At 44.5% G+C, this 25,510-nt stretch overlaps 1 protein-coding gene across 1 annotated transcript; it reads right to left on the bottom strand.

Moving 5' to 3' along the window:
- Nucleotides 1–7,658: 7,658 nt before the first annotated feature.
- On the bottom strand, nt 7,659–23,095 carry mrps25 (mitochondrial ribosomal protein S25). The gene is made up of 4 exons (XM_060840388.1): nt 22,929–23,095; nt 11,857–11,963; nt 11,510–11,597; nt 7,659–8,371 (listed from the first exon to the last, which is right to left on the bottom strand). The coding sequence occupies exons 1-4, from the start codon at nt 23,060–23,062 to the stop codon at nt 8,179–8,181; spliced, it is 522 nt and encodes a 173-aa protein (XP_060696371.1). The 5' UTR covers nt 23,063–23,095; the 3' UTR covers nt 7,659–8,178.
- Nucleotides 23,096–25,510: the final 2,415 nt, after the last annotated feature.

Below are 25,510 nucleotides of genomic sequence, written 5' to 3'. Positions count from 1 at the left end.
TCAGCCCAGTTCTGCATCTTATTTATGTCCCTCTATAACCCACAACAATCCTTCGGTACTTTCCACAACTCTGCCTTAGATGGGATTAAGGTTGACAAACAGCAGGTTTGAGCATTTTTGAATCACAATCCCAACTCTGTCATCCACAAATTTACTAACCCATTCTTCTATGCCCACATCCAGATCATTTATAAAAATGACAAACAGCAGTGGCCCCAAAACAGATCCTTGCAGCACACCACTGGTAACTGAGCTCCACGATGAACATTTACCATCAACTACCAGTTTATAATCCAAACCGCTAAATCACCCTCAATCCCATGCCTCCATATTTTCTGCAATAGCCTACTCATGTGGAACCTTATCAAACGCCTTACTGAAGTCCATATGCACCAGATCAACTGCTTTACCTTCATCCACTTGTTTTGTCACCATCTCAAAGAACTCAATAAAGTTAGTGAGGCACGACCTACCCTTCACAAAACCATGTTGACTATCCCTAATCAAATTATTCTTCCAGATGATTACAAATGCTATCTCATAACCTTTTCTAAACCTTACCCACAACCGAAGTAAGGCTCACTGGCCTATAATTACCAGGGTGGTCCTGACTCCTCTTCTTAAAACAGGGAACAACTTTTGCTCCCCTCCAGTCTTCTGCACTACTCCTGTCGACAATGATGACATAAAGATCGAAGCCAAAGTCTCGGAAATCTCCTCCCTGGCTTCCCAAAGAATCCAAGGATAAATCCCATCAGTCCCGGGTTCTTATCTACTTTCAGATCTTTCAAAAATGCTAAAACCTCCTCTTTGTCAACCTCAATCCCATTTAAGTAGCCTGCATTTCTGTATTCGCACTAACATTGCCCTTTTCCAATGTGAATGCTGATGAAAAATATTTTTTAGTGCTTCCCCTATCTCCTCGAACTCCTTGCACAATTTCCCACTACTGTCCTTAATTGGTCCTAATCTTACTCTAGTCATTCCTGATATACCTTTGGAAGGCCTAAGGGTTTTCCTTGATCCTATCTGCCAACAACTTCTCATGTCCCCTCCTGGCTCTCCTTACCCCTTTCAGTAGATCTTTTCTGACTAACTCATAACTCTCAAGCCTTTATGCCCTGTCCTCACTTTCTTCCTCTTGACAAGAACTTCAACTTTAGTAAACCATGGCTCCCTCTCTCGACAAGAACCTCCCTGATAAGTATATACTTATCAAGGACCCGCATCAGCTGTTCCTTGAATGAGCTCCACATTTCAAGTGTGTCCGTCCTCTGCAGTTTTTATTCCCATCTTCTGCAGCCTATGGGGGCGGCGCGATGGCTCAGTAGTTCACACTGCTGCCTCACAGTGCCAGGACCAGGATTCAAGTCCCACCTCAGGCGACTGTCTGAATGGAGTCTGCACATTCTCCCTGCGTCTGCGTGGGTTTCCTGCAGGTGCCCCAGTTTCCTCCCACAATCCAAAGATCCAGGTGAATTGGCCATGCTAAGTTGTCTATGGTGTTCAGGGTAAATGTAGGGGAATAGATCTGGGTGGGTTACTCTTCGGATGGACAGTGTGGACTTGTTGGGCTGAAGGGCCTGTTTCCATATTCTATGTCTTGTCTAATTGCATCATAATTGCCTTTCCCCCAGTTTTACCTCTTTCCCTGCGGTATACACCTATCCCTGCCCATCACTATTGTAAACGTAACCGAATTATGGTCACTATCACCAAAGTGCTTGCCTACCTCAAAATCTAACACCTGGCCAGGTTCATTCCCCAGTAACAAATCCAATATGGCATTGCCCTTTGTAGGCCTGTATACATACTGTGTCAGAACATCCTCCTGTACACATTGAACAAATACTGACCCTCTAAACTACTTGAACTATAGCATTCCCAGTCAATATTGGGGAAGTTAAAGGTCCCCATAACAACCACCCCGTTACTCTCGTTCCAATTGAGAATCACTTTTGCTATCCTTTCTTCTATCACTGGAACAATTTGGAGACCTAAGGAAAACTCCCAACAGGATGGCCTCTCCTTTCCTGTTTCCAACCTCAGCCCAGACTATCTTAGTGGATGAGCCCTCAAACTTAGCTGCTGTAATACTACGCTTGATTAACAATGCCAAACTACCATCAATCCCTCCACCCCCTCTTCTCTGTTTTTGATAAAACATCTAAATCCCGGATTCTGCAACAACCATTTCTGTCCCTCCTCTAGCCATGTCTCTGAAATGGGCACAGCATCAAATCCCTGGTACCAACCCATGCTGCAAGTTGACCCACGTTACTCCAGATGCTCCTGGCATTGAGGTACACACATTTTAAACCAACATCTGGTTGCTGTTGCCCTCTTGCAAACTTGTAAACCTATCCCTGACCTCACTACTCTCAACCTCCTGTACACTGGAACTACAATTCAGGCTCCCATTTCCCTGCTGCATTAATTTAAACTCATCCAAAGTGTATTAGCAAATTTCCATCCAGGATATTGGTACCCCTCACTCAGGTGAAGACCTTTCTATTTTAGAGGTTTCACCTTCCCCAGAAAGAGCTCCAATTATCTAAGGATCCAAAACCCTCCCGCCTATTTGTTTGCCTGAGTGTGGTGCTAGAAAAGCACAGCAGGTCAGTCAGAATCAGGAATTCCCGATGAAGGGCTTAAGGCCAAAATGTCAATTCTCCTGCTCCTCAGATGCTGCCTGACCTGCTGTGCTTTTCCAGCACCACAGTCTCAACTCTGACCTCAAGCAGGTCGTGCCTCAAAAACCTTATTGAATTCTTTGAGAAGGTGACTAAGGAGGTGGACAAGGGTAAAGCAGTAGATGTGGTGTATATGGATTTTAGTAAGGCGTTTGATAAGGTTCCCCATGGTAGGCTACTGCAAAAATTACGGAGGTATGGCATTGAGGGTGCATTAGAGGTTTGGATTAGGAATTGGCTGGCTGGAAGGAGACAGAGAGTAGTAGTTGATGGTAAAGGTTCATCTTGGAGTGCAGTTACCTGCGGTGTTCCACAAGGATCTGTTTTGGGACCATTGCTGTTTGTCAGTTTTTATAAATGACCTGGAGGAGGGGCTAGAAGGTTGGGTGAGCAAGTTTGCGGATGATACGAAAGTCCCTGGAGTTGTGGACAGTGAGGAAGGATGTGGCAGGTTACAACGGGATATAGATAAGCTGCAGAGTTGGACAGAAAGGTGGCAAATGGAGTTCAATGTAGCTAAGTGTGAATTGATTCACTTTGGTAAGAGTAACAAGAAGATGGGGTAGGCTAATGGTCGGATACTTGGTAGTGTGGATGAGCAGAGGGATCTTGGTGTCCACGTACACAGATCTCTGAAAGTTGCCATCCAGGTAAATAGTGCTGTGAAGAAGGCCTATGGCGTACTGGCTATTATTGGTAAAGGAATTGAGTTCCGGAGTCCTGAGGTCATGTTGCAGTTGTATAAGACTCTGGTGCGGCTGCATCTGGAGTATTGTGTGCAGTTTTGGTCGCCAAACTATAGGAAGGATGTGGAGGCACTGAAACGGGTGCAGAGGAGGTTTACCAGGATATTGCCTGGTATGGTAGGAAGATCGTATGAGGAAAGGCTGAGGCACTTGGGGCTGTTCTCATTGGAGAAAAGAAGGTTTAGGGGTGACTTGATAGAGGTGTACAAGATGATTAGGGATTTAGATAGGGTTGACCATGAGAACGTTTTTCCACGTATGGAGTCAGCTATTACGAGGGGGCATAGCTTTAAATTAAGGGGTGGTAGGTACAAGGACAGATGTTAGGGGTAGATTCTTTACTCAGCGAGTCGTGAGTTCATGGAATGCCCTGCCAGTAGCAGTGCTGGACTCTCCCTCTTTATGGGCATTTAAACGTGCATATGGGGGATAGTGGGCTAGTGTAGGTTAGGTGGGCTTGGATAGGCGCAACATCGAGGGCCGAAGGGCCTGTACTGCGCTGTATTTTTCTATGTTCTATGTATCTCCTCCTATGTTTGTTTGCCTGTTTATTGCATCATTTTGAGAGATTTTCAAGTGTTTTTGGGCTACTTCACAGCTTTTGCAAGAATTGCTTTTGAAAGTCCATTACATAATATAACATGGAGACCTCCACTTTCTGTTCTAAAAATCACTTATAGCTTCAGAGGCCTTTGTGTTTGGTGCTTGTAAGCTAATTCACATGGAGCAAAACTTGTTGACTGAGTATCTGATAGTAAACAGAAGAAAATGCCATAATATATCTCTGTAATGTGGGTTCTATTACAGCATGCCAGGATCTACTGGGGTCGACTGGCGCTGTTCTAATGCTCCAGTCAGAGAGTTCGACAGCACATAGACAGGACCTTTGGGCTCAAACTGGTTCAAGTTGGCCAGAATGTCTGACCTCACTAACCCAATTTGCGTGCACTTGCCCCATATCCTTCTAATCCTTTCCTATCCACGGATTTGTCCAAATACCTTTACAATGTTGCTAATGTACCCATCACAACCACATCCACTGGCAGACTGATTCCATATGCATGCCACCCTCTGTGTACAAAAGTTGCCCCTCAGGTTCCCGTTTATTATTTCCCCTCCAACCTTAAACTGATGCCCTCCAGTCCTAGATTCCTCAATCCTGAGTGCATTCACCATATCCACGTCTCTCATATTATATGCCTTTATAAAGGTCCCCCCCACCTCAGTATCTGAAAGAAAGAACAAGAAATGTAAAATTTGAGATGTCCATTCGCAAGTCTAATAACAGGGGTGAAGAAGTTGTTCTTGTATCATGTATTAAAGCATTTGAATCTTCTAATGGAAACAGTTGGAAGAGGTTCTAAGCAGGGTGGAAAGAGGTCTTTGTTTACATTCGTTGCCTTCCTGGGACAGTGAGAAAAAAAGATTGAATCAATGAATGGAAAGTTGGCTTGCATGGTAGACTGGCCTATGTTCACAACTCCCTACAGTTTCTTATTGTCCTGGCAAAGCAGTTGCCATACTAAGCCGTGATGCATCAGGAAATGATGCTTTCTATGGTGATATAATACAGAACATGGGAAATAAATAACATGTTGAAAAATGTCCATATTACAGTGGAGGCACCACCAGACATCTTAAAATGTATAAAGGTCAATAAATCCTGGGGAACTGATCACGTGTCCCCTAGAACTCTGTGGAATGTTAGAGAATGATTGTTTGGCCCTTTACAGAGATATTTAGGTAATCGATAGCCACAGTTGAGGTGCCATTATTTAGAAAAGGTGGGAAGGAAAGCCAGGGCACTATAGACCAGTGAGCCTAACATCAACAGTGGGCAAGTTGTAGGACAGAATCCTGAGGTACAGGATTTACATGTATTTGGAAAGACAGGATTGATTAGAGATAGCTTTGTGCATGGGAAATTGTGTTGTGAACTTAGAGTCAGAGATGTACAGAACAGAAACAGACCCTTCGGTCCAACTTGTCCATGCCGACCAGATATCCCAACCTAATCTAGTCCCACCTGCCAGCACCTGGCCCATATCCCTTCAAACCCTTTCTATTCATATACCCATCCAGATGCCTTTCAAATATTGCAATCGTGCTAGCCTCCACCATTTCCTCTGGCAGCTCATTTCATACACGTACCACACTCTGAAAAAGTTGCCCCTTAGGTCTCTTTTATACCTTCCCCTCTCACACTAAACCTATGCCCTCTTGTTCTGGACTCCCTCACCCCAGGGAAAAGACATTATCCTATCCATGCCCGTCATGATTTTATAGACCTCTATAAGGTCACCCCTCTGCCTCCGCGCTCCAGGGAAGACAGCCAGAGCTTATTCAACCTTTCCCTACAGCTAAAACCCTCCAACACTGGCAACATCTTTGTAAAACCTTTTCTGAACCCTTTCAAGTTTCACAACATCCTTACGATAGAAAGGAGACCAGAACTGAACGGAATATTCTAAAAGTGACCTAACCAACGTCCTGTGCAGCCGCAACATGACCTCCCAACTCCCATACTCTATGCAGTGGCCAATAAAGGAAAATATACCAAACGTCTTCTTCACTATCCAATCTGCCTGTACTTCAAGGTCTCTTTGTTCAGCAACATTCCCTAGGACCTTACCATTAAGTGTATAAGCCCTGCTAAGATTTGCTTTCCCAAAAATGAAGCATCTCGCACCTACCTAAATTAAATGCCATTTGCCACTTCTCAGCCCATTGGCCCATCTGATCAAGATCTCGTAATCAAGGAGACTTCTTCACTGTCCACTACATCTCCAACTTTGGCGTTATCTGCAAACTTACTAACTATACCTCTAATGCTCACATCCAAATCATTTATAAATGATGAAAACTAGTGGACCCAGCACCGATCCTTGTGGCTCTCCACAGGTCACAAGGTCTCCAGTCTGAAAAACAACCCTCCACCACCACCCTCTGCTTTCTACCTTTGAGCTAGTTCTGTGTCGAAATGGTGAGTTCTCTTCTGTATTCCATGAGATCTAACCATGCTAACTGGTCTCCCATGGGGAACCTTGTCAAACACCTTACTGAAGTCCATTTGGCTCATGTCCATCACTCTGCCCTCAATCCTCTTTGCTACTTCATCAAAAGACTATCAAGTGTGTGAGACATGATTTCCCATGCACAAAGCCATGTCGACTTTCCCTAATTAGTCCTTGCCTTTCCAAATACATGTCCATCCTGTCCCTCAGGATTCCCTCCAACAACTAGCCCACTACCAACAATCAGGCTCACTGCTCTATAGTTCCCTGGCTTATCCTTACCACCCTTCTTAAACAGTGGCACAATGTTAGCCAACCTTCAGTCTTCCAACATCTCACCTGTGACTATCAGTGATACAAATATCTCAGCAAGGGGCCCAACAATCACTTCCCTAGCTTCCCACAGAGTTCTTGGGTACACCTGATCAAGTCTTGGAGATTTATCCACCCTTAACCATTAAGACATCCAGCACTTCCTCCTCTGTAATCTGGACATTTTGAAAGATGTCACCATCCATTTCCCTACAGTCTATATCTTCCATATCCTTTTCCACAGTAAATACTGATGCAAAATATTCATTTAGTATCTCTCCCATTTTCTGTGGCTCAACACAAAGGCCGCCTTGCTGATCTTTGAGGGGCCCTATTCTCTCTCTAGTTACCTTTTTATCTTTAATAGATTTGTAAAAACCCTTTGGATTCTCCTTAACTCTATTTGCCAGAGCTATTTTTTTGCCTTCCTGATTTTCCTCTTAAGTATACTCCCAATGCCTTTATACTCTAAGGATTCATTTGATCTATCTTGTTATTACCTGACATGTGCTTTGTTTTTCTTAACCAAACCCTCAGTTTATTTAGTCATCTACCATTCCCTACACCTACCAGCCTTTCCTTTCACTCTAACGGGAATATACTGTCTCGAGACTTATCTCATTTCTGAAAGCTTCCATTGTCCAGCCATCCCTTTACCTGCGAACATCTGCCCCCAATCAGCTTTTGTAAGTTCTTGCTTAATACCATCAAAATTATCCTTCCTCCAATTTAGAACTTCAACTTTTAGATTTGGTCTATCCTTTTTCATCACTATTTTAAAATTAATAGAATTATGGTCGCTGGCGCCAAAGTGCACTTTGATGGAAAATGGAAAAAGCAAATTGAATCTAGACATTATACACAATTAAATGAACAGAGATCTGAAACACAAGTTAGAACTTCAGGAAGAGGAAACTGAAAGCTTTATTTGTTCATAGGGTATTACATTTATTGCCTAGCCCCAATTGCCTCGGGGACAGTATGACGCAACCACATTGCTGTGGATCTGAGTCACATGCAAGGACAGCAGATTTCTTTCCTTGATAGTATATTAATGAATTGGATGGGTTTTTACAACAGTGGTTACATGGACATTAGGCTAGGTTATGGAGTTGATTATTCCATTATATCAGAGAAGCTTTCAGATCACTGGTACAAGCAACAATTAATGTTACTTCTTCCTTCACTCAGCCAGTTTCCCAGCTGGATCAATTCCACATTATTTACCTGCAGATAAACAACCTTGACAACACAACGTGCCTTCTGGGTATCTTTTTAAACAATGTGAACATCCCCTTAAGTTGACTTCAGTACAGCAAAACAATCAGGTTCTCCATGACCTACAAATCCACATTGACACTATCGTTCCTGTCTTCTGAAAGAAAGCATATTCATTCTTGCTCAAAGCATTGTTTAAACTGCAGTGCCTGCTGATCGAGTAGCCCGATACTTCCCAGTCAGTTCCTTAGGTAAAGGCACTAGTCCTGGGCAAGGAACCTGCCCTTCGACCTCACACATGCATTCCCGCAGACAGTACTTCTTGGGCCCAAAGTGTGCAGGGTGTGAATGCTCCTTCCGTGCTTGCTCTTCAGCTTCCAGCAACTCCCTGTGAGAAAACACAAATGTCAGGAGCAAAATCAGCATTTTATGGCACAAAGACCACACACATTAACATCAATGCGATATTAGCATTAATTTCAAGGGGGGAGAATACAGCCTCAGCAGCACATCTCTGCTGTTGAAAGCGGCTCTGGCTTGACCGCATTTGGGATATTGCCATCAGCATGCGAGAATGGATGTTGGAGGGAGTCCAAAGATAATTTACAAGAATGATCCTGGGAAATCACATGATGTGCGATTGCAGATTGAGTCTGTATACAATGAAGTTTAGAAGGATGAGGGAGAAATTGCATCGATACTTATAATAGAACTGGGGAGCGGGCACACCGGGAAGGTAGGTGAGATGGCAATAGGTTAATACTGGTGGGAGGTAAATGTGATAGGTTGGTGGGGAGCAGATAGTTGGAAAGGAAGATGGACCAATATGACAGGCCAAGAGGCCGGTGTCAAGATGGAGGATTGGATGGGGTGAGGCGGGAGTAGGGGAGATTTGGAAACCGGTGAAGTCAATGTTGATTCCATGTGCTTGTAGAGTCCTGAGGCAGAACATGAGGTGTTCTTCCTCCAGTTAGTGGGTAGCTTTGGATTTGATGGTGAAAGAGGCCCAGAATTTCAATGTCTTTGGTGGAACGTGACAGACAGTGGAAGTGGCACACCAATAAACCAATCACAGCTCCTTAAGTAGTCAATGGCGCCCCACCTAATCATCCCACTAATTCACCTCATTCCACTAGTGGGGAGATTTAGCCGATGGCAAGAGTGCATGCTCTACTGGCAATCACCCACAGTCAGCTGCCTCCCAAGTGCTCTCTGATTGTTGACAACCTCAGAGTTCCTGTTCCTCAAGTAGTCTTAATCTTAAGGCCAAAAAGACCTTTGGTTTCTGGATTCCCCCGACTGGTTAACCAGGAAGGGACAGGAATCCTGCACAAAACAACCCTAAAGAACATGTCAGCACATCAGGAAGTGTGAACGGTTGAAGGTCTTAGTATTTAAAAATGCACCAATCCACGTGAAACACTGGCTTTAAATGCTGGATTGTAATTTCTGGAGGTCAGTCATCTCAGTTGGAGGAAATCTCTACAAGATTCTCTGCAAGAATCCTCAGCCCAACCATCTTCGACTGTTTTATCAATGACCTGCTCTCCATCAGGAGGATAAAAGTGGGAATGTTCACAGATGATTGTACAATGTTCAGCACTATTTGTGACTCCTCCAGATACTGAAATGTGATCAAATACAAGAAGATCTGGACAAAGGGGCAACTTTTTCATGCAGAGGGTGGTACCTGTATGGAATGAACTGCCAGAGGATGTGGTGGAGGCTGGTACAATTGAAACATTTAAGAGGCATTTGGATGGGTATATGAATAGGAATGACTTAGAGGGATACGGGGCGGGTACTGGCAGGTGGGACTAGATTGGTTTGGGATACCTGGTCGGCATGGACAGGTTAGACCAAAAGGTCTGTTTCCATGCTGTACATTGCCATGACTATTATCCTGTCTTGTGTTGATTGGTATTTTCCACCATTCACACGACACAAAGACCATCCCCAACATGAAACAATCTAACTGCAGCCTCCAAACATTATTGATATTAATATCACTGAAACCCCCACTATTAGCATCTGGCAGGTAACCACTGACCAGGAAATCAACTGGACTCAATATAAAAACAGTGACTACAACAGCAGGTGAGAAGGATAAGAATACCACGGAAAACAGCATACCTCCTGACTCCCCAAACCCTGACCACCATCTATAAAGGCACAAGTTAGGAATACTCCCACTTGCCTGGATGGGCAGCTTCAGCAACACTAAATAAGACTTGTCAACATCCAGAACAAAGCAGCCCACTTGATTGCGACCACATCCACAAACATTAACTCCCTCCACCAATTTAGCTCAGAAGCAGCAGTTTATATTAATTACATGGTGCACTGCAGACATTCGCCAAAGGTGACTCCTCTCAAGTGTCTAGGGAACACATTTTTAAGGCAAGAGAAAAAAAGAGAGAGACTTAAAAGGCTATTTTTCTTTTTTGTTTTACAGAATGGTTGGGGGATGGGGGGAGAAGACAGAGACACCGGGGGGAGGGGGTGGGGGGGGGGGGGGGGGGAGGAAGAGAAGAGGACGGAGAGAGAGAGCAGGGGAAGGAGGGAGGACGGGGAGCGAGGGAGGGAGGGAGGGAGGAAGGACGGGGAGCGGGGGGAGGGAGGAAGGACGGGAGGAAGGACGGATGGAGAGCGGGGGAGGGAGGGAGGAAGGACGGAGAGCGGGAGGAAGGAAGGACGGAGAGCGGGGGAGGAATGGAGGGAGGAAGGACAGAGAGCGGGGGAGGGAAGGAGGAAGGACGGAGAGCGGGGGAGGGAGGGAGGGAGGACGACAGAGAGCGGGGGAGGGAGGAAGGGGGGGACGGGTGGGAGGAGAGACAGCGGAGGGAGGTTAGTGCTTCATGTTGAGGAAATAGTGGAATTGGGCACAACTACACTGATTAAAATACATTTGGATAAGTACATGAATAGGAAAGGTTGAGAGGGATATGGGCTATGAGCAGGCAGATGGGCCTACTTTAGAACATAGAACATTACAGGCCCTTCGGCCCTCAATGGTTCCACAGGTTGCTACATCAATCTGAAGCCCATCTGCCCTACATTATTCCATTTGCCTATCCAATGTCTATTGAAATGCCCTTAAAGTTGGTGAGTCTACAACTGTTGCAGGCAGTGCATTCCAACTCCTGACTACTGAAGAAAGAAACTACTTCTGACATCGATCCTACATCTGTCAGCCTTCTTATACTAGCCATCACCATCTGAGGAAACAGGCTCTCACTTTCCAACCTTTCTCTTATACTTGTCTGAATTAAGTCACCTCTCAGCCTTCTTTTGTTTAACAAAAACAGCCTTGAGTCCCTCTGCCTTTCCTCGCAAGACCGTCCCTCCATACCAGGCAACTTCAGTTTAGGAAAATTTGGTTGGCATGGACAAGGTGTGCTGAAGGGTCTGTTTCTGTGCTTAATTACTCTATTATGCCAGCCACAGCGATAAATAAAAGATGAACCTCAAACAAGCCGACAGGAACAAAGTTAAGCCACCAGCATAAAAACAAGGCGAAGCTCACCTGCTCTTTCCCAAGATGGTCTTCACATGTTCCGTAATTTCTTTATTGTTCTTTCCTTCAACATCAACTAAAATCTGTTCACCATCATCTTAGGGAGAAATTGTAAAAACATAAATATAGACAAAACTAGAACAGTACCATACTGTTCCCCCTTCAAAGTTCCATACCATTACTCCCCTCCTGTGCCCAGGACAATACCACACGTTCACCCACACCTCCCCATGTGACCATTTCCACTTTTCAAAAATAGCAGCCCATCTATCACTCAAACAGGTTGCCAACCTGTTTGCAACAACTGCCTCAGTTTAACAATAAGCTTCGAAATGAAGGCATGAATCAACACATACCCAAATAAAACCTGAGAAAAGGTGATGGTGTCAGGTTCTTGAACATAACAATTTGAACCCAAGGATTCTGGTACTGGATTTGAGGTATGTTGAAGAAAACAAACTTTCTGAAAAGACAAAATGTAAGCTAGTCAGCATCACAAATTTAAAGTGTCCCTGCACAATTGGAGAGCATACAGGAAGTGAGCTCACATCACTTGCATTCTTGCAACTTCAAAGTTGAATCATTTTCATCATTTGGTTGTACAGTTGACATGGAATGTATTTTGTAATTTTAATCTATTGCAATCATAAGCACTAATGAAAGACTATAATATTTGAATTTCCAGCTTCTTTTCCTACTTAAATTGAAGAAAGTCTTCAATGTCTAACTTTTAACCAGAATTCACAAAGAACATTATTCTATACTATACTGTTCAATTTGTAACTTTGTTCTTGAGATTCTGAACCAAGGTACTTTTCCCTAAGATGGTACCTTGTGTGGTAATGTAATATACTTTTCACTGCACACCAACAAAAAAAAGTCAAAAGTCATTTGGACTTGAACTTGCTATGTGGAACTACATTCTAGAAGCAATATTTGTTAGTGATCAGGTCTGAAGGTGAAGATGCAGACATAGTCATAGATGGGGGGTTGGGGGGGGAAAGAGGAGGTGTTTGGGTGGGTAGGGGTTACAGTCCCAGAACAATGGGGACAAGGGGCAGAGGCCTACAGTTAGATGAACCTCCCTCCTTTGAGATAGTGCGGAAAACAATATCATTCGTGCCTGAGTCAGTCCTCTTCTCACTCTCAGCAACACACTATAAGTGTGTTTAGGGCATAGTCTGGTCTCTAATATGCATCAGTAGTATGTCAGAGTCATATCAACGTACCACATGAAAGCAAGCTGTTTGGCCCAACTTGCCCATGCAGAGCACATATCCTAAATTAATCTAGAGCCATTTCCTAGCACTTGGCCCATATCCCTCTGAACCCTTCATATGGATGTACCCATCCAGATATCTTTTAAGCACTATAACTGTACCAGCTTCCATCACTCTCTGGCAGCTCATTCCATGAATGTACCACCCTTTTCGTGAAAAAAAAAGTTGCCCCTTAGGCCCCTTTTAAATCTTTCCTCTCTCACCCTTAACTTATGCCCTTTAGTCCTGGACTCCCCCCATCCCAGGGAAAGACCTTTTCCATTTATCCTAGCCACATCTCTCACGTTTTATCAACCTCCATGAAGGTCACCCCTCAGCTTCCGGTGCTTGAAGAAAACAGCCTCTTTAGCCTCTCCTTATAGCTCAAACCATCTGGCAACATTTTTGCAAATCTTTTCTGAACCCTTTCAAGTTGCACAACATCCTTCCTACAGAAGGAAGACCAGAACTGCACATAATATTCCAAACGTGGCCTAACCAATCTCCTATACAGCCGCAACATGACCTCCCAACTCCGATACTCAATACTCTGACCAAGAAAGAAAAGCATACCAAACACCTTCTTCACTATCCTATCTACCTGAGACTCCACTTTCAAAGAACTATGAACCTGCACTCTAAAAATCTTTGTTCAGCAACACTCCGCAGGACCTTACCATTAAGTCCTGTCTGAATTTGCCTTTCCAAAATGCAGCACCTCACACTTGTCTAAATTAAACTCTGTCTGCCACTCCTCAGCGCATTGGCCCATCTGATCAAGACCTCGTTTGACTCGGAGGTAACCTTTGTCAGTATCCACTACGTCTCCAATTTTGGTGTCATCTGCAATATTACTAACAATACCTCCTTTGCTCACATCCTAATCATTTATAAAAGTGACAAAAAGCAGCAGATCCAGTACCGATCCTTGTGGTACACCATTAGTCACAGGCCTCCAATCTGAAAAGCAACTCATTTAAGCAAATGTTTCTATGAATATATAAAAAGAAGAAAAATGGCTAAAGTAAACATTGTTCTGGATTAGTGGTGCTGGAAGAGCACAGCAGGTCAGGCAGCATCCAAGGAGCAGCAAAATCGATGTTTCGGGCAAAAGCTTGATGAAGGGCTTTTGCCTGAAATGTCGATTTCGCTGTTCTTTGGATGCTGCCTGAACTACTGTGCTCTTCCAGCATCACTAATCCAGAATCTGGTTTCCAGCATCTGCAGTCATTGTTTTTACCGCCTAAAGTAAACATTGGTCCTTTTGAGGATGAGCAGGGACATTTAGTTATAGGATATGATGAAATGGCTGAAGCATTGAACAGGTACTTTGCATCAGTCTTCACAGTGGAGGATACTAATAACATGATGAAGAGAAGAAGATAGGTGAGGACCTGTAAACAAATATTATGGAATAGCTAGTGTTGGGTAAGCTAATGGAGCGAAGGATAGGTAAATCTCCTGGCCTGATGGAATGCATCCCAGAGTACTAGAAGAGATGGCAAGAGAAATAACAGGTAGACTTGCGGTAATTTTCCAAAATTCACTGGACTCTGGGGCAGTTCCAGCAGATTGAAAATAGCAAATGCAACATCACTGTTTAAAAAGGGAAGCAGACAAAAGATGGTGAATTATAGATCAGTGAGCTTAACCTCTGTAGTGTGGAAGATGCTGGAGTCTATTATCAAGGAAGACATAGCAGGGCATCTTGAAATAAATTGTTGCTTTGCACAGACACAGCATGGGTTCATGAAGGGCAGGTCAAGCTTCACAAATCTTTTGGAATTCTACAAAGACATTTCAAGCAAAATAGACAACAGGGACCTTGTGGATATGGTCTACATAGATTTCCAAAAGGCCGTTGACAAGGTGCCACATGAGGCTGCTGCATAAGATAAGGATGCATGGTGTTAGGTGCAGGACAGTATTAGCATGGATAGAGGATTGATTGACTGACAGGAAGAAAACTGTGGGGATAAATGAGTGCTATTCTGGCTGGCAATCAGTAATTAGTGGTGTGCCTCAGGGATCAGTGTTGGGACCACATTGTTTACAATTAATATAGATTTAGAGTTGGGGACCACATGTACGGTGTCAAAATTTGCCAATGATACTAAGACGAGTGGCAGAGCAAAGTGTGCAGAGGACTGTGAAACTTTGCAGAGGAACACAGATACATTGAGTGAGTGGGCAAAGGTCTTGCAGATGGAATACAACATTAGTAAATGTGAAGTCATACAGTTTGGTAGGAGTAACAGCAAATAAGATTATTACTTGAATGATAAAAAGTTGCAGCATGCTGACTTGCAGAGGGACCTGGGTGCTCTTGCCAATGAAAGGTTGGTCTGCAATTCGGAAGGCAAATGGAATTTTGTTCTCCATTACTAAAGGGATTGTGTTTAAAAGCAGAGAGGTAATGTTACAGCTGTATAAGGTGCTGGTGATGCCACACCTGGAGATTTGGTCCCCGTACTTAAAAGGATGTACTGGCACTGGAGAGGAGGTTCACTAAGTTGATTCTGGAGTGGAGAGAGTTGGCTTACGAGGAGAGGCTGAGTAGATTGGGATGATATTCATTAGAATTCAGAAGAATGAGGGGGGATCTTACAGAAACAAAATTATGAAGGTAATTGATAAAATATAAATAGATAGGATGTTCCCACTGGTAGGCGAAACTAAGACAAGAGGGCATGGTCTTCAGATTAGAAGTAGTTTAGAACTGAACTGAGAAGGAACTTCACTACCTAGAGGGTTGTTAATGTATGGATTTCCTTGCCCAGGGAAGTAGTTGATGCTACTTCAGTAGTCACTTTGAAAGCTAAGGTGAAAAGCTAAAAGCACACATTTTTGAAAAATAAAGGAATTAAGGGATATGGTGAAAACGCAGCTAAGTGGAGTTGAGCCCATGAGAATATTAGCCATGATCTTATTGAGTGGCGGGGCAGGCTTGGAGGGCCGGATGGCTGACTCTTGCTCCTAGTTCTTATGTTCAATCCTCTGAGTTTTTAAAACAAGTAACAATCAAGTTCATGAGACATGATTCCCCATGCATAAAGCCATGTTGACTCTCCCTAATCAGTCCTTGCCTTTCCACATAAAAGTGTAAACCCTGTCCCTCAGGATTCCCTCTAACAACTTGCCCACCACCGATATTAGACTCACTGGTCTATGGTTCCCTGGCTTTTCCTTACCACCTTTCTTAAATAGTGGTACCACATTAGCCAACCTCCAGTCTTCCAGCACCTCACCTGTGACTATCAATGATACAAATATCTCAGCAAGGGGCCCAGCGATCACTTCCCAGCTTTCCACAAAGTTCTAAGGCACACCTGATCAGGTCCTGGTATTTTATCCACTTTTGTGCATTTTAAGACATCCAGCAACTACGCCTCCGTAATGTGGATATTTTTCAAGATGTCATCACCTATTTTTCCACATTCTATATCTTTCATGTCCTTCTCCACAGTCAACTTTGATGCAAAACACCCATTTCCTGCAGTGCCACAGGCCTTCGGCCCAACAAGTCCACACCGACCCACCAAAGCGCAACCCACCCATACCCTTACATTTACCCCTTCACCTAACACTACAGGCAATTTAGCATGGCCAATTCACCTGACCTGCGCATCTTTGGACTGTGGGAGGAAACCGGAGCACCAGGAGGAAATCCACACAGACTTGGGGAGAACATGCAAACTCCACACAGTCATTCGCCAGAGGCAGGAATTGAACCCGGGTCTCTGGCGGTGAGGCAGCAGTGCTTACTACTGTGCCGCTCACAGTGGGTTCCTATTCTCTCCATAGTTACCCTTTTGTTCTTAATGTATTTATAAAATCCCTTTGGATTTTCCTTAACCCTATTTACCAAAACTATCTCATGTCCCCTTTTTGTCTTCCTGATTTCCCTCTGAAGCACATTGCTACTACAACATATGGTAAATGGAAAAGCCCTGTGGAAAATTGATGTACAGAGAGATCTGAATGTTCAGGTCCTTTGTACCCTGAAGGTGGCAACACAGGTCAATAGTGTGGTCAAGACAACACATGGCATGCTTTCCTTCATCAGACAGAGTACTGAGTAGAAGAGTCAGCAGTTCATGTTACAGTTGTATAGGACTTTGGTTCAGCCACATTTGGAATACTGCATACAGTTCTGGTCACATTACCAAAAGAATGTGGATGCTTTGGAGAGGGTGCATAGGAGGTTCACCAAGATGTTGCCTGGTATGGAGGTCACTAGATATGAAAACAGGTTGAGTAGATTAGGATTATTTTCATTAGAAAGACAAAGTTTGAGGTGAGACCTGTTTGAGGTCTACAAAATCATGAGCGGTATAGACAGACTGGATAGCAAGAAGCTTCCCCCCCCCCCCCCCCCCCCCCAGAGTGGGTTACTCAATTACTAGGGGTCACAAGTTCAAACTGAGAGGGGAAAAAGTTTAAGGGAGACATGCTTAGAAACTTTTTTTTCCACAAAGAATGGTGGGTGCCTGGAACATGCTGCCATCTGAGGTGGTAGAGCCAGACACGATAGCATTTAAGATGTATCTAGACTGATACATGAATGGGCAGGGACAGCAGAGGGATACAGATCCTTAGAAAATAGGCAACATATTTATATATAGATAGCACATTAGATTCAGCACATACTTGGAGGACCAAAGGATCTGTTCCTGTGCTGTAATTTTCTTTGCTTTTTGTATTGTGAAAAGTGACTACTCTTAAGGATTCACTCAAATCCTGCTGTTTAAATCTAACATACGCTTCCTTCTTTTCAGCAAAAACCTCAATATCGCAAGTCATCCAGCAATCCCTACACCTACCAGCCTTGCCTTGCACCCTAACAGTTACTCCGTGTCACTGGATTCTCGGTATCTCATTTTTGAAGGCTTTCCATTTTCAGCCATCCCTGTTAACATTCACACCCAAGCAACTTTTGAAAGTTCTTGCCTAATACAATTAAAATTGGGCTTCCTCCAATTTAGAACTTTAACTTTTACATCATGTCTATCCTTTTCCATAAACATTTTAAAAACTAACAGAAGTTTTTATCTTTTTCAATAAATTGTGTCCTCAGATACTACTCCACCTGACGAAGGAGCAGCACCTGGAAAGCTTGTACTCCCGAATAAACCTGTCGGACTATAATAATAGACAATAGGTGCAGGAGTAGGCCATTCAGCTCTTTGAGCCTGCACCGCCATTCAATATGATCATGGTTGATCATTCCTAATTAGTATCCTCTTCCTGCATGATCTCCATAACCCTTGATTCCACAATCCTTGAGAGCTCTATCCAACTCTTTCTTAAAATGAATCGAGACTGGGCCTCCACTGCCCTCTGGGGCAGAGCATTCCACACAGCCACCATTCTCTGGGTAAAGAAGTTTCTCCTCATCTCTGTCCTAAATGGTCTACCCCGTATTTTTAAGCTGTGTCCTCTGGTTCAGCACTCACCCATCAGCGGAAACATGTTTCCTGCTGCTACAGTGTCCAATCCTTTTATAATTTTATATGTCTCAATCAGATCCCCTCTCAGTCTTCTAAACTCAAGGGTATACAAGCCCAGTCGCTTCAGTCTTTCCGTGTAAGGTAATCCCGCCATTCCAGGAATTGACCTCGTGAACCTACGCTGCACTCCCTCAATAGCCAGAATGTCTTTTCTCAAATTTGGAGACCAGAACTGCACACAGTACTCCAGGTGTGGTCTCACCAGGGCCCTGTACAGCTGCAGAAGCACCCTTTGCTTCTATATTCAATTCCTCTTGTTATGAAGGCCAGCATGCTATTAGCCTTCTTCACTACCTGCTGTACCTGCATGCTTGCCTTCATTGACTGGTGTACAAGAATCTCTCTGTACTGCCTCTTTACCTAAATTGATTCCATTGAGGTAGTAATCTGCCTTCCTGTTCTTGCCACCAAAGTGGATACATTTATACATTTATCCACATTAAACTGCATCTGCCATGTATCTGCCCACTCACCTAACTTGTCCAGGTCACCCTGTAATCTCCTAACATCCTCATCACATTTCACCCTGCCACCCAGCTTTATAGCATCAGCAAATTTATTGCTGATACCATCTTCTATATCATTAACATATATTGTAAAAAGCTGCGGTCCCAGCACAGATCCCTGCGGTACCCCACTGGTCACTGCCTGCCATTCCGAAATGGAGCCGTTTATCACTACCCTTTGTTTCCTATCAGCCAACCAATTTTCAATCCAATCTAGTACTTTGCCCCCAATACCATGCACCCTAATTTACCTCACTAACCTCCTGTGTGGGACTTTATCAAAAGCTTTCTGAAAGTCCAGGTACACTACATCTACTGGATCTCCCTCGTCCATCTTCAGAGTTACATCCTCAGAAAATTCAAGAAGATTAGTCAAGCATGATTTCCCCTTCATAAATCCATGCTGACTCTGTCCTATCCTGTTTCTACTATCCAGATGTGCCGTAATTTCATCCTTTATAATAGACTCCAGCATCTTTCCCACCACTGAGGTCAGACTAGCTGGTCTATAATTTCCTGCTTTCTCTCTCCCACCTTTCTTAAAAAGTGGTATAACATTAGCCACCCTCCAACCCTCAGGAACCGACCCTGAATTTATCGAACTCTGGAAAATAATCACGATTTCCCGAGCCACCTCCTTCTACTGGTACCCTGGGATGTAGACCATTAGGCCCCGGAGACTTATCAACCTTCAGACCTAACAGTCTCTCCAACACCAAATCCTGGCAAATATAGATTCCCTTAAGTTCAGGTCCTTCAGCCACTGTTACCTCAGGGAGATTGCTTGTGTCTTCCCCAGTGAACATAGATCTGAAGTACCCATTTAATTCTTCTGCCATTTCTTTGTTCCCCGTAATATATTCCCCTGTTTCTGTCTTCAAGGGCCCAATTTTAGTCCTAACCATTTTTTTGCCTTGCACATACTTAAAAAAGCTTTTACTATCCTCCTTTATATTATTGGCCGGTGTACCTTCGTACCTCATTTTTCCTCTGCGTATTTCCTTCTTAGTAATCCTCTGTTGCTCTTTAAAAGCTTCCCAGTCCTCAGTCTTTCCACTTATCTTTGCTATGTTATACTTTTTCTCTTTTAACTTTATATGTTCCTTAACTTCTCTCGTTAGCCACGACCACCCATTCCTCCTCCTGGGATCTTCCTTCCTTTTAGGAATGAACTGATCCTGCAACTTTATCATTATACACAGAAATATCTGCCACGGTCATCCCTGCTAAGGTATTACACCATTGAACTTTGGCCAGCTCCTCCCTCATAGCTCCATAGTTCCCTTTATTCAACAGAAGTACCGTCACTTCTGACTGTACCCTCTCCCTCTCAAATTGCAGATTGAAGCTTAATGTATTATGGTCACTAGTTCCCAATGGCTCCTTCACTTCGAGGTCTCTGAACAATTCTGGTTCGTTACACAATACCAGATCCAGAATTGCCTTCTCCCTGGTCGGCTCCAGCACCAGCTGCTCTAAGAATCCATCTCTGAGGCACTCCGCAAAGTCTCTTTCTTGAGGTCCAATACCATCCTGATTTTCCCAGTCTACCTGCATGTTAAAATTCCCCCATAACAACTGTAGCATCTTTGCCAATTTCAGCTCCTGATTCATCTTAAATCTGACATTCAGACTACTGTTTGGGGGCCTGTAGATGACTCCCAAGAGGGTCTTTTTACCCTTAGTATTTCACAGCTCTATCCACACTGACTCTACATCCTCTGACTCTAGGTCCCCCCGCGCAAGGGACTGAATATCCTCCCTTACAACAAGGCCACCCCACCCCCTCTGCCCGTCAGTCTGTCCTTATGAAAGCACGTGTAGCCTTGAATATTCATTTCCCAGACCCTGTCCACTTGAAGCCACATCTCCGTTATCCCCACAATATCTATCTGCCAATTTCCAAAAGAGCCTCAAGTTCATCCATCTTATGTCTAATGCTTCATGCATTCATATATAGTATTTTTAATTTGTTACTGCTCTCACCCTTCCCATCAACCCCTATTTCACTCAACCTTACAGCATATGTTGTGTAATTTTTAACTTGGTCTCTAATAGACAGGAGAGTCCATCACCTCAGGAGATCTCCCACCCATAGTTTCCAACCTCATAGTCCGGGAACCCCACACTGCCCGGTTCTACCTCCTTCCCAAGATCCACATGGCTGACCCATTGTCTCAGCATGCTCCTGCCCCACTGAATTCATCTCTACCTACCTCGACACTGTCCTACCCCCCAGTCCAGGAACTCCCCACATACGTTCGAGACACCACCCACGCCCTCCACCTCCTCCAAGACTTCCGTTTCCCTGGCCCCCCAACGCCTCATCTTCACCATGGATATCCAATCCCTCTATACCTCCATCCGCCATGACCAGGGCCTCCAAGCCCTCCGTTTCTTCCTCTCCAGATGTCCCCAACAGTACCCTTCCACTGACACTCTCATTCGTTTGGCCGAACTGGTCCTCACCCTTAAAAATTTCTCCTTTGAATCCTCCCACTTCCTCCAGACCAAAGGGGTAGCCATGGGCACACGTATGGCCCCAGCTATGCCTGTCTCTTTGTTGGCTACGTAGAATAGTTGATCTTCCGTAATTACACCAGCACCACTCCCCACCTCTTCCTCCGCTACATTGATGACTGCATTGGCGCGAGGAGGTTGACCAATTCATCAACTTCACCAACACATTCCTCCCTGACCTTAAATTTACCTGGACCATCTCTGACACCTCCCTCCCCTTCCTGGACCTCTCCATCTCCATTAATGACGACCGACTTGACACTGACATTTTTTTTACACTGACTCCCACAGCTACCTGGATTACACCTCTTCCCACCCTACCTCTTGCAAAAATGCCATCCCGTATTCTCAATTCCTCCGCCTCTGCCGTATCTGTTCCAAGGAGGACCAGTTCCACCATAGAACACACCAGATGGCCTCCTTCTTTAGAGACTGCAATTTCCCTTCCCCACGTGGTTAAAGATGCCCTCCAACGTATCTCGTCCACAACCCGCACCTCCGCCCTCAGACCCCACCCCCCCAACCGTAAGAAGGACAGAACGCCCCTGGTGCTCACCTTCCACCTTACAAACCTTTGCATAAACCAAATCATCCGCCAACATTTCCGCCACCTCCAAAAAGACCCCACCACCAGGGATATATTTCCCTCCCCACCCCTTTCCCTCTTCCGCAAAGACCGTTCCCTCTGTGACTACCTGGTCAGGACCACGCCCCCGTACAACCCACCCTCCCATCCTGGCACTTTCTCCTGCTACCACAGGAACTGTAAAACTTGTGCCCACACCTCCTCTCTCACCTCTTTCCAAGGCCCTGAAGGAGCCTTCCACGTCCAAAGTTTTACCTGCACATCCACTAATATCATTTATTGTATCCGTTGCTCCTGATGCAGTCTTGTCTACATTGGGGAGACTGGGCGCCTCCTAGCAGAGCGCTTTAGGGAACATCTCCAGAACACCTGCACCAATCAACCACACCGCCCCGTGGCCCAACATTTCAACTCCCCCTCCCACTCTGCCGAGGACATGGAGGTCCTGGGCCTCCTTCACCACCGCTCCCTCACCACCAGACGCCTGGAGGAAGAACGCCTCATCTTCCACCACGGAACACTTCAACCCCAGGGCATCAATGTGGACTTCAACAATTTCCTCTCATTTCCCCTTCCCCCACCTCACCCTAGTTCCAAACTTCCAGCTCAGCACTGTCCCCATGACTTGTCCAGACTTGTTCCACCTATCTCCTTTTCCACCTATCCACTCCGCCTTCTCCTCCCTAACCTATCACCTTCATCTCCTCCCCCACTCACCCATTGTACTCTATGCTACTTTCACTCCACCCCCACCCTCCTCTAGCTTATCTCTCCACGCTTCACGCTCACTGCCTTTATTCCTGATGAAGGGCTTTTGCCCGAAACGTCGATTTCGCTGCTCGTTGGATGCTGCCAGAACTGCTGTGCTCTTCCAGCACCACTAATCCAGAATCTGGTTTCTAGCATCTGCAGTCATTGTTTTTACCTAAGAGAGTCCCGAGGCAGACTAGAAACTGGAGCGGACACCACAGTTCATCTTAACTGAATTATACAGAGGAGCTGAATGACCTCCACACTGCCAATCCCGGGCCCAACGCCCTCACTAACCTTGCTCCGTCACTCCTCTCCCCGTGCGTGTTATAATTCACAGTCAGAATCTTCACGGAGTCCTTCAACGACAATGTTCCACGGCGCAGAAACTCAAGTGTCCGCCGCACCGGAAAACGACCTTTCATTCCCATTGCCTCCCGAACACCAGCTCCATGCGCCTGCGCAATAACAGTATCGCTGACGATAGCGCGCACGTTCCTGTAACCCTGTCCCCTGCCTTGGTACGTAGGTCAGTGGGCCGGAAGTTGCCAGCTGAAATAAAACATGTGTTATTGCAGCAAGAAGAAGACAAACTAGGGTGCTACAGGCTAGTGAGCGTGACATCAGTCGTAGGCAAATTTTTGAAGAGGATACAGAGGGACAGGATCAACCAATATTTGGATAGTCAAAGTCTGATTAGGGATAGTTAGCATGGAGTGGTGCACGGCAAGTTTTTGGAAGAGGTTACCAAGAGGATAGATGAGGGTGAGGCAATGTATATTGTTTATATGGACTTTAGTAAGGCCTTTGACAAGGTAACACACAACAGCCTAGTCATAAAAGTTAGGTCACATGGGACCTAGAGAGAGCTAGCTAATTGGATCCAAAATTGGTTTGAAGCATAGGGTGATGATTTAAAGTTGTTTCTCAGAGTGGAGGCCCGTGACTAGTGGTATACCACGCGGGTCAGTGCTGGGAACTTTGTCATTTATTATTTATATAAATGGTTTAGACGTGAATATGCAAGGCATAATTAAACGCAGCAGGTCAGGCAGCATCCAAGGGGCAGGAGAATCGACGTTTCGGGCATGAGCCCTTCTTCATGATTCCAGATTCGGGCTCATGCCCGAAACGTCGATTCTCCTGCTCCTTGGATGCTGCCTGACCTGCTGCGCTTTTCCAGCAACACATTTTCAGCTCTGATCTCCAGCATCTGCAGTCCTCACTTTCTCCTACAAGGCTTGCAGATGAAACTAAATTAGGAGGTACCGTTGATAGCAAGGAACATTGCCAAAAATTACAGAAGAATCTTGATCATGTGGGAAAGTGAGCTGAGGATTGACAAATACAATTCATTACAGCTAAATGTGAGGTGTTGCACTTTGGACAGTCATATACAGTGTTGAAGAATATTGTGCTTGAAAAGACAGCATCCGAGGAGCAGTAGAGTCAACATTTTGAACACAATTGCTTCATCAGGAATGAGGGGGTAGCCCAGCGAGACTGAGAGATAAGTGGGTGGGGGTGGGGGAAAGATAGCTGCAAATGTGATAGGTAGTTGAAGGTGGGAAAGGAGGGTGGAGCAGATAGGTGGGAAGGAAGGTGGACAGCTAGGGACAGTTCAAGAGTGAGGTGCCAAGTTGGAAGGTTGGATATGGGATAAGGTAGGGTGGAGGGAAAATGTGGAAACTGGTGAGACCCACATCGATCCCATGTGGTTGGAGGGTCCCAAGGTGGAAGGTAAGGCGTTCTTCCTTCAGGTGTCAGATGGCTACAGTTTGACAGTGGAGGAAGTTCAGGACTTGCACATCTTTGGTGGACTGGGAGGGGGAGTTAAAGTGTTCAGCTACAAGGTGGTGGGGTTATATAGTGCTTGTGCCAAGAAATGTTCTGCAAGTTCCTGACCTGACTCCTCAATGTAGAGGAGTAGAGTTGCTTTTCTTTGTCTTTTCTACCATACAGTGGAATAGTTGGCACAGTAAAAATAAATGAGACAGCGTACATCCAGGACCAAGGTACTGTGTAGACAGCACAGACTACACGGTCACACAAAGGGTGGCATAAAGTGCATAAGAAGTGCAAAATACGCAAATTACTGTGTAATAAAAGAATGATAATAGACATTGTTCTAGCAGCAATTCAAAGTCGTGCAAAGAATTTCAGATGGAAAAGAGTCCGATCGTACAATTGTTTAATTTTCGTGGCTTATGGTTGATTAAATTAAAAGTGAGAGAAATGACACTTAAAATTGCAAAAGGGGTTCTGGGATTTGAAGATGATTCTCAAATTGCCAAGAAAGTTGAGAAGGAAAGAAAAATGCCAGACTTTAAGAATTAGCAAAGAAGTTAGATTTGGGTTTAACAAAGGACAAAAATAAAGCTGAAATTGTAAGGGAATTATTGAAACATTTGCCTATGTAGAGAAACAAACAAGTAGAAGTAGAAAAACTTAAAGTACAGTTGAGGAAAATAGGGTTAGAAGATAAACCAAAGGAGAGAGAAAGAGAGAGAGAGGGGAAAAAAGAGAGAGTTTTTTGGCTGAACAAAGAAAGAGAGAGAAAGAAAAAAGAGAAAGAGACAGAATTTGTACTTGAGATGTTGCAACCTAGCAAAGTCAAGTTAACAGGATGGAGATTAAAAGAGAAGATAGTGATATATAAATATGCTATAACACTGCAACATTTTGATGAGAAAGATGTTGAGGTTTTCTTTATTTCATTTGAAAAATTGCTCAAGTAGATGGAGTGGTCTGAAGATTTATGGGTAATGCTAGTTCAGACGAAACTGGTGGCAGAGGTATTTGCTGCATTGTCAGATGAGGTATCAGGAAATAATGCAGAGGTTAAACAGGCTGTTTTCAATGCTTATGAATTGATACAA

The sequence above is a fragment of the Hemiscyllium ocellatum genome, chromosome 20, assembly GCF_020745735.1.
Source record: "Hemiscyllium ocellatum isolate sHemOce1 chromosome 20, sHemOce1.pat.X.cur, whole genome shotgun sequence".
Lineage (NCBI taxonomy): Eukaryota > Metazoa > Chordata > Chondrichthyes > Orectolobiformes > Hemiscylliidae > Hemiscyllium > Hemiscyllium ocellatum.
The sequence above is the reverse complement of the archived record's forward strand: the minus strand, read 5'-3'. Positions and strand labels throughout refer to the sequence as shown.

Coding starts and splice junctions, on each gene's coding strand:
- mrps25 (XM_060840388.1), bottom strand. CDS start 23,062: ATGGGAATGAAAGGTCGTTTTCCGGTGCGGCGGACACTTGAGTTTCTG. Junction 11,964..22,928: donor GAGAGGAGTGACGGAGCAAG/GTTAGTGAGGGC, acceptor TTGTCTTTTCAG/AAAGTTTGTTTTCTTCAACA. Junction 11,598..11,856: donor TTTTCTCAGGTTTTATTTGG/GTATGTGTTGAT, acceptor TTTCTCCCTAAG/ATGATGGTGAACAGATTTTA.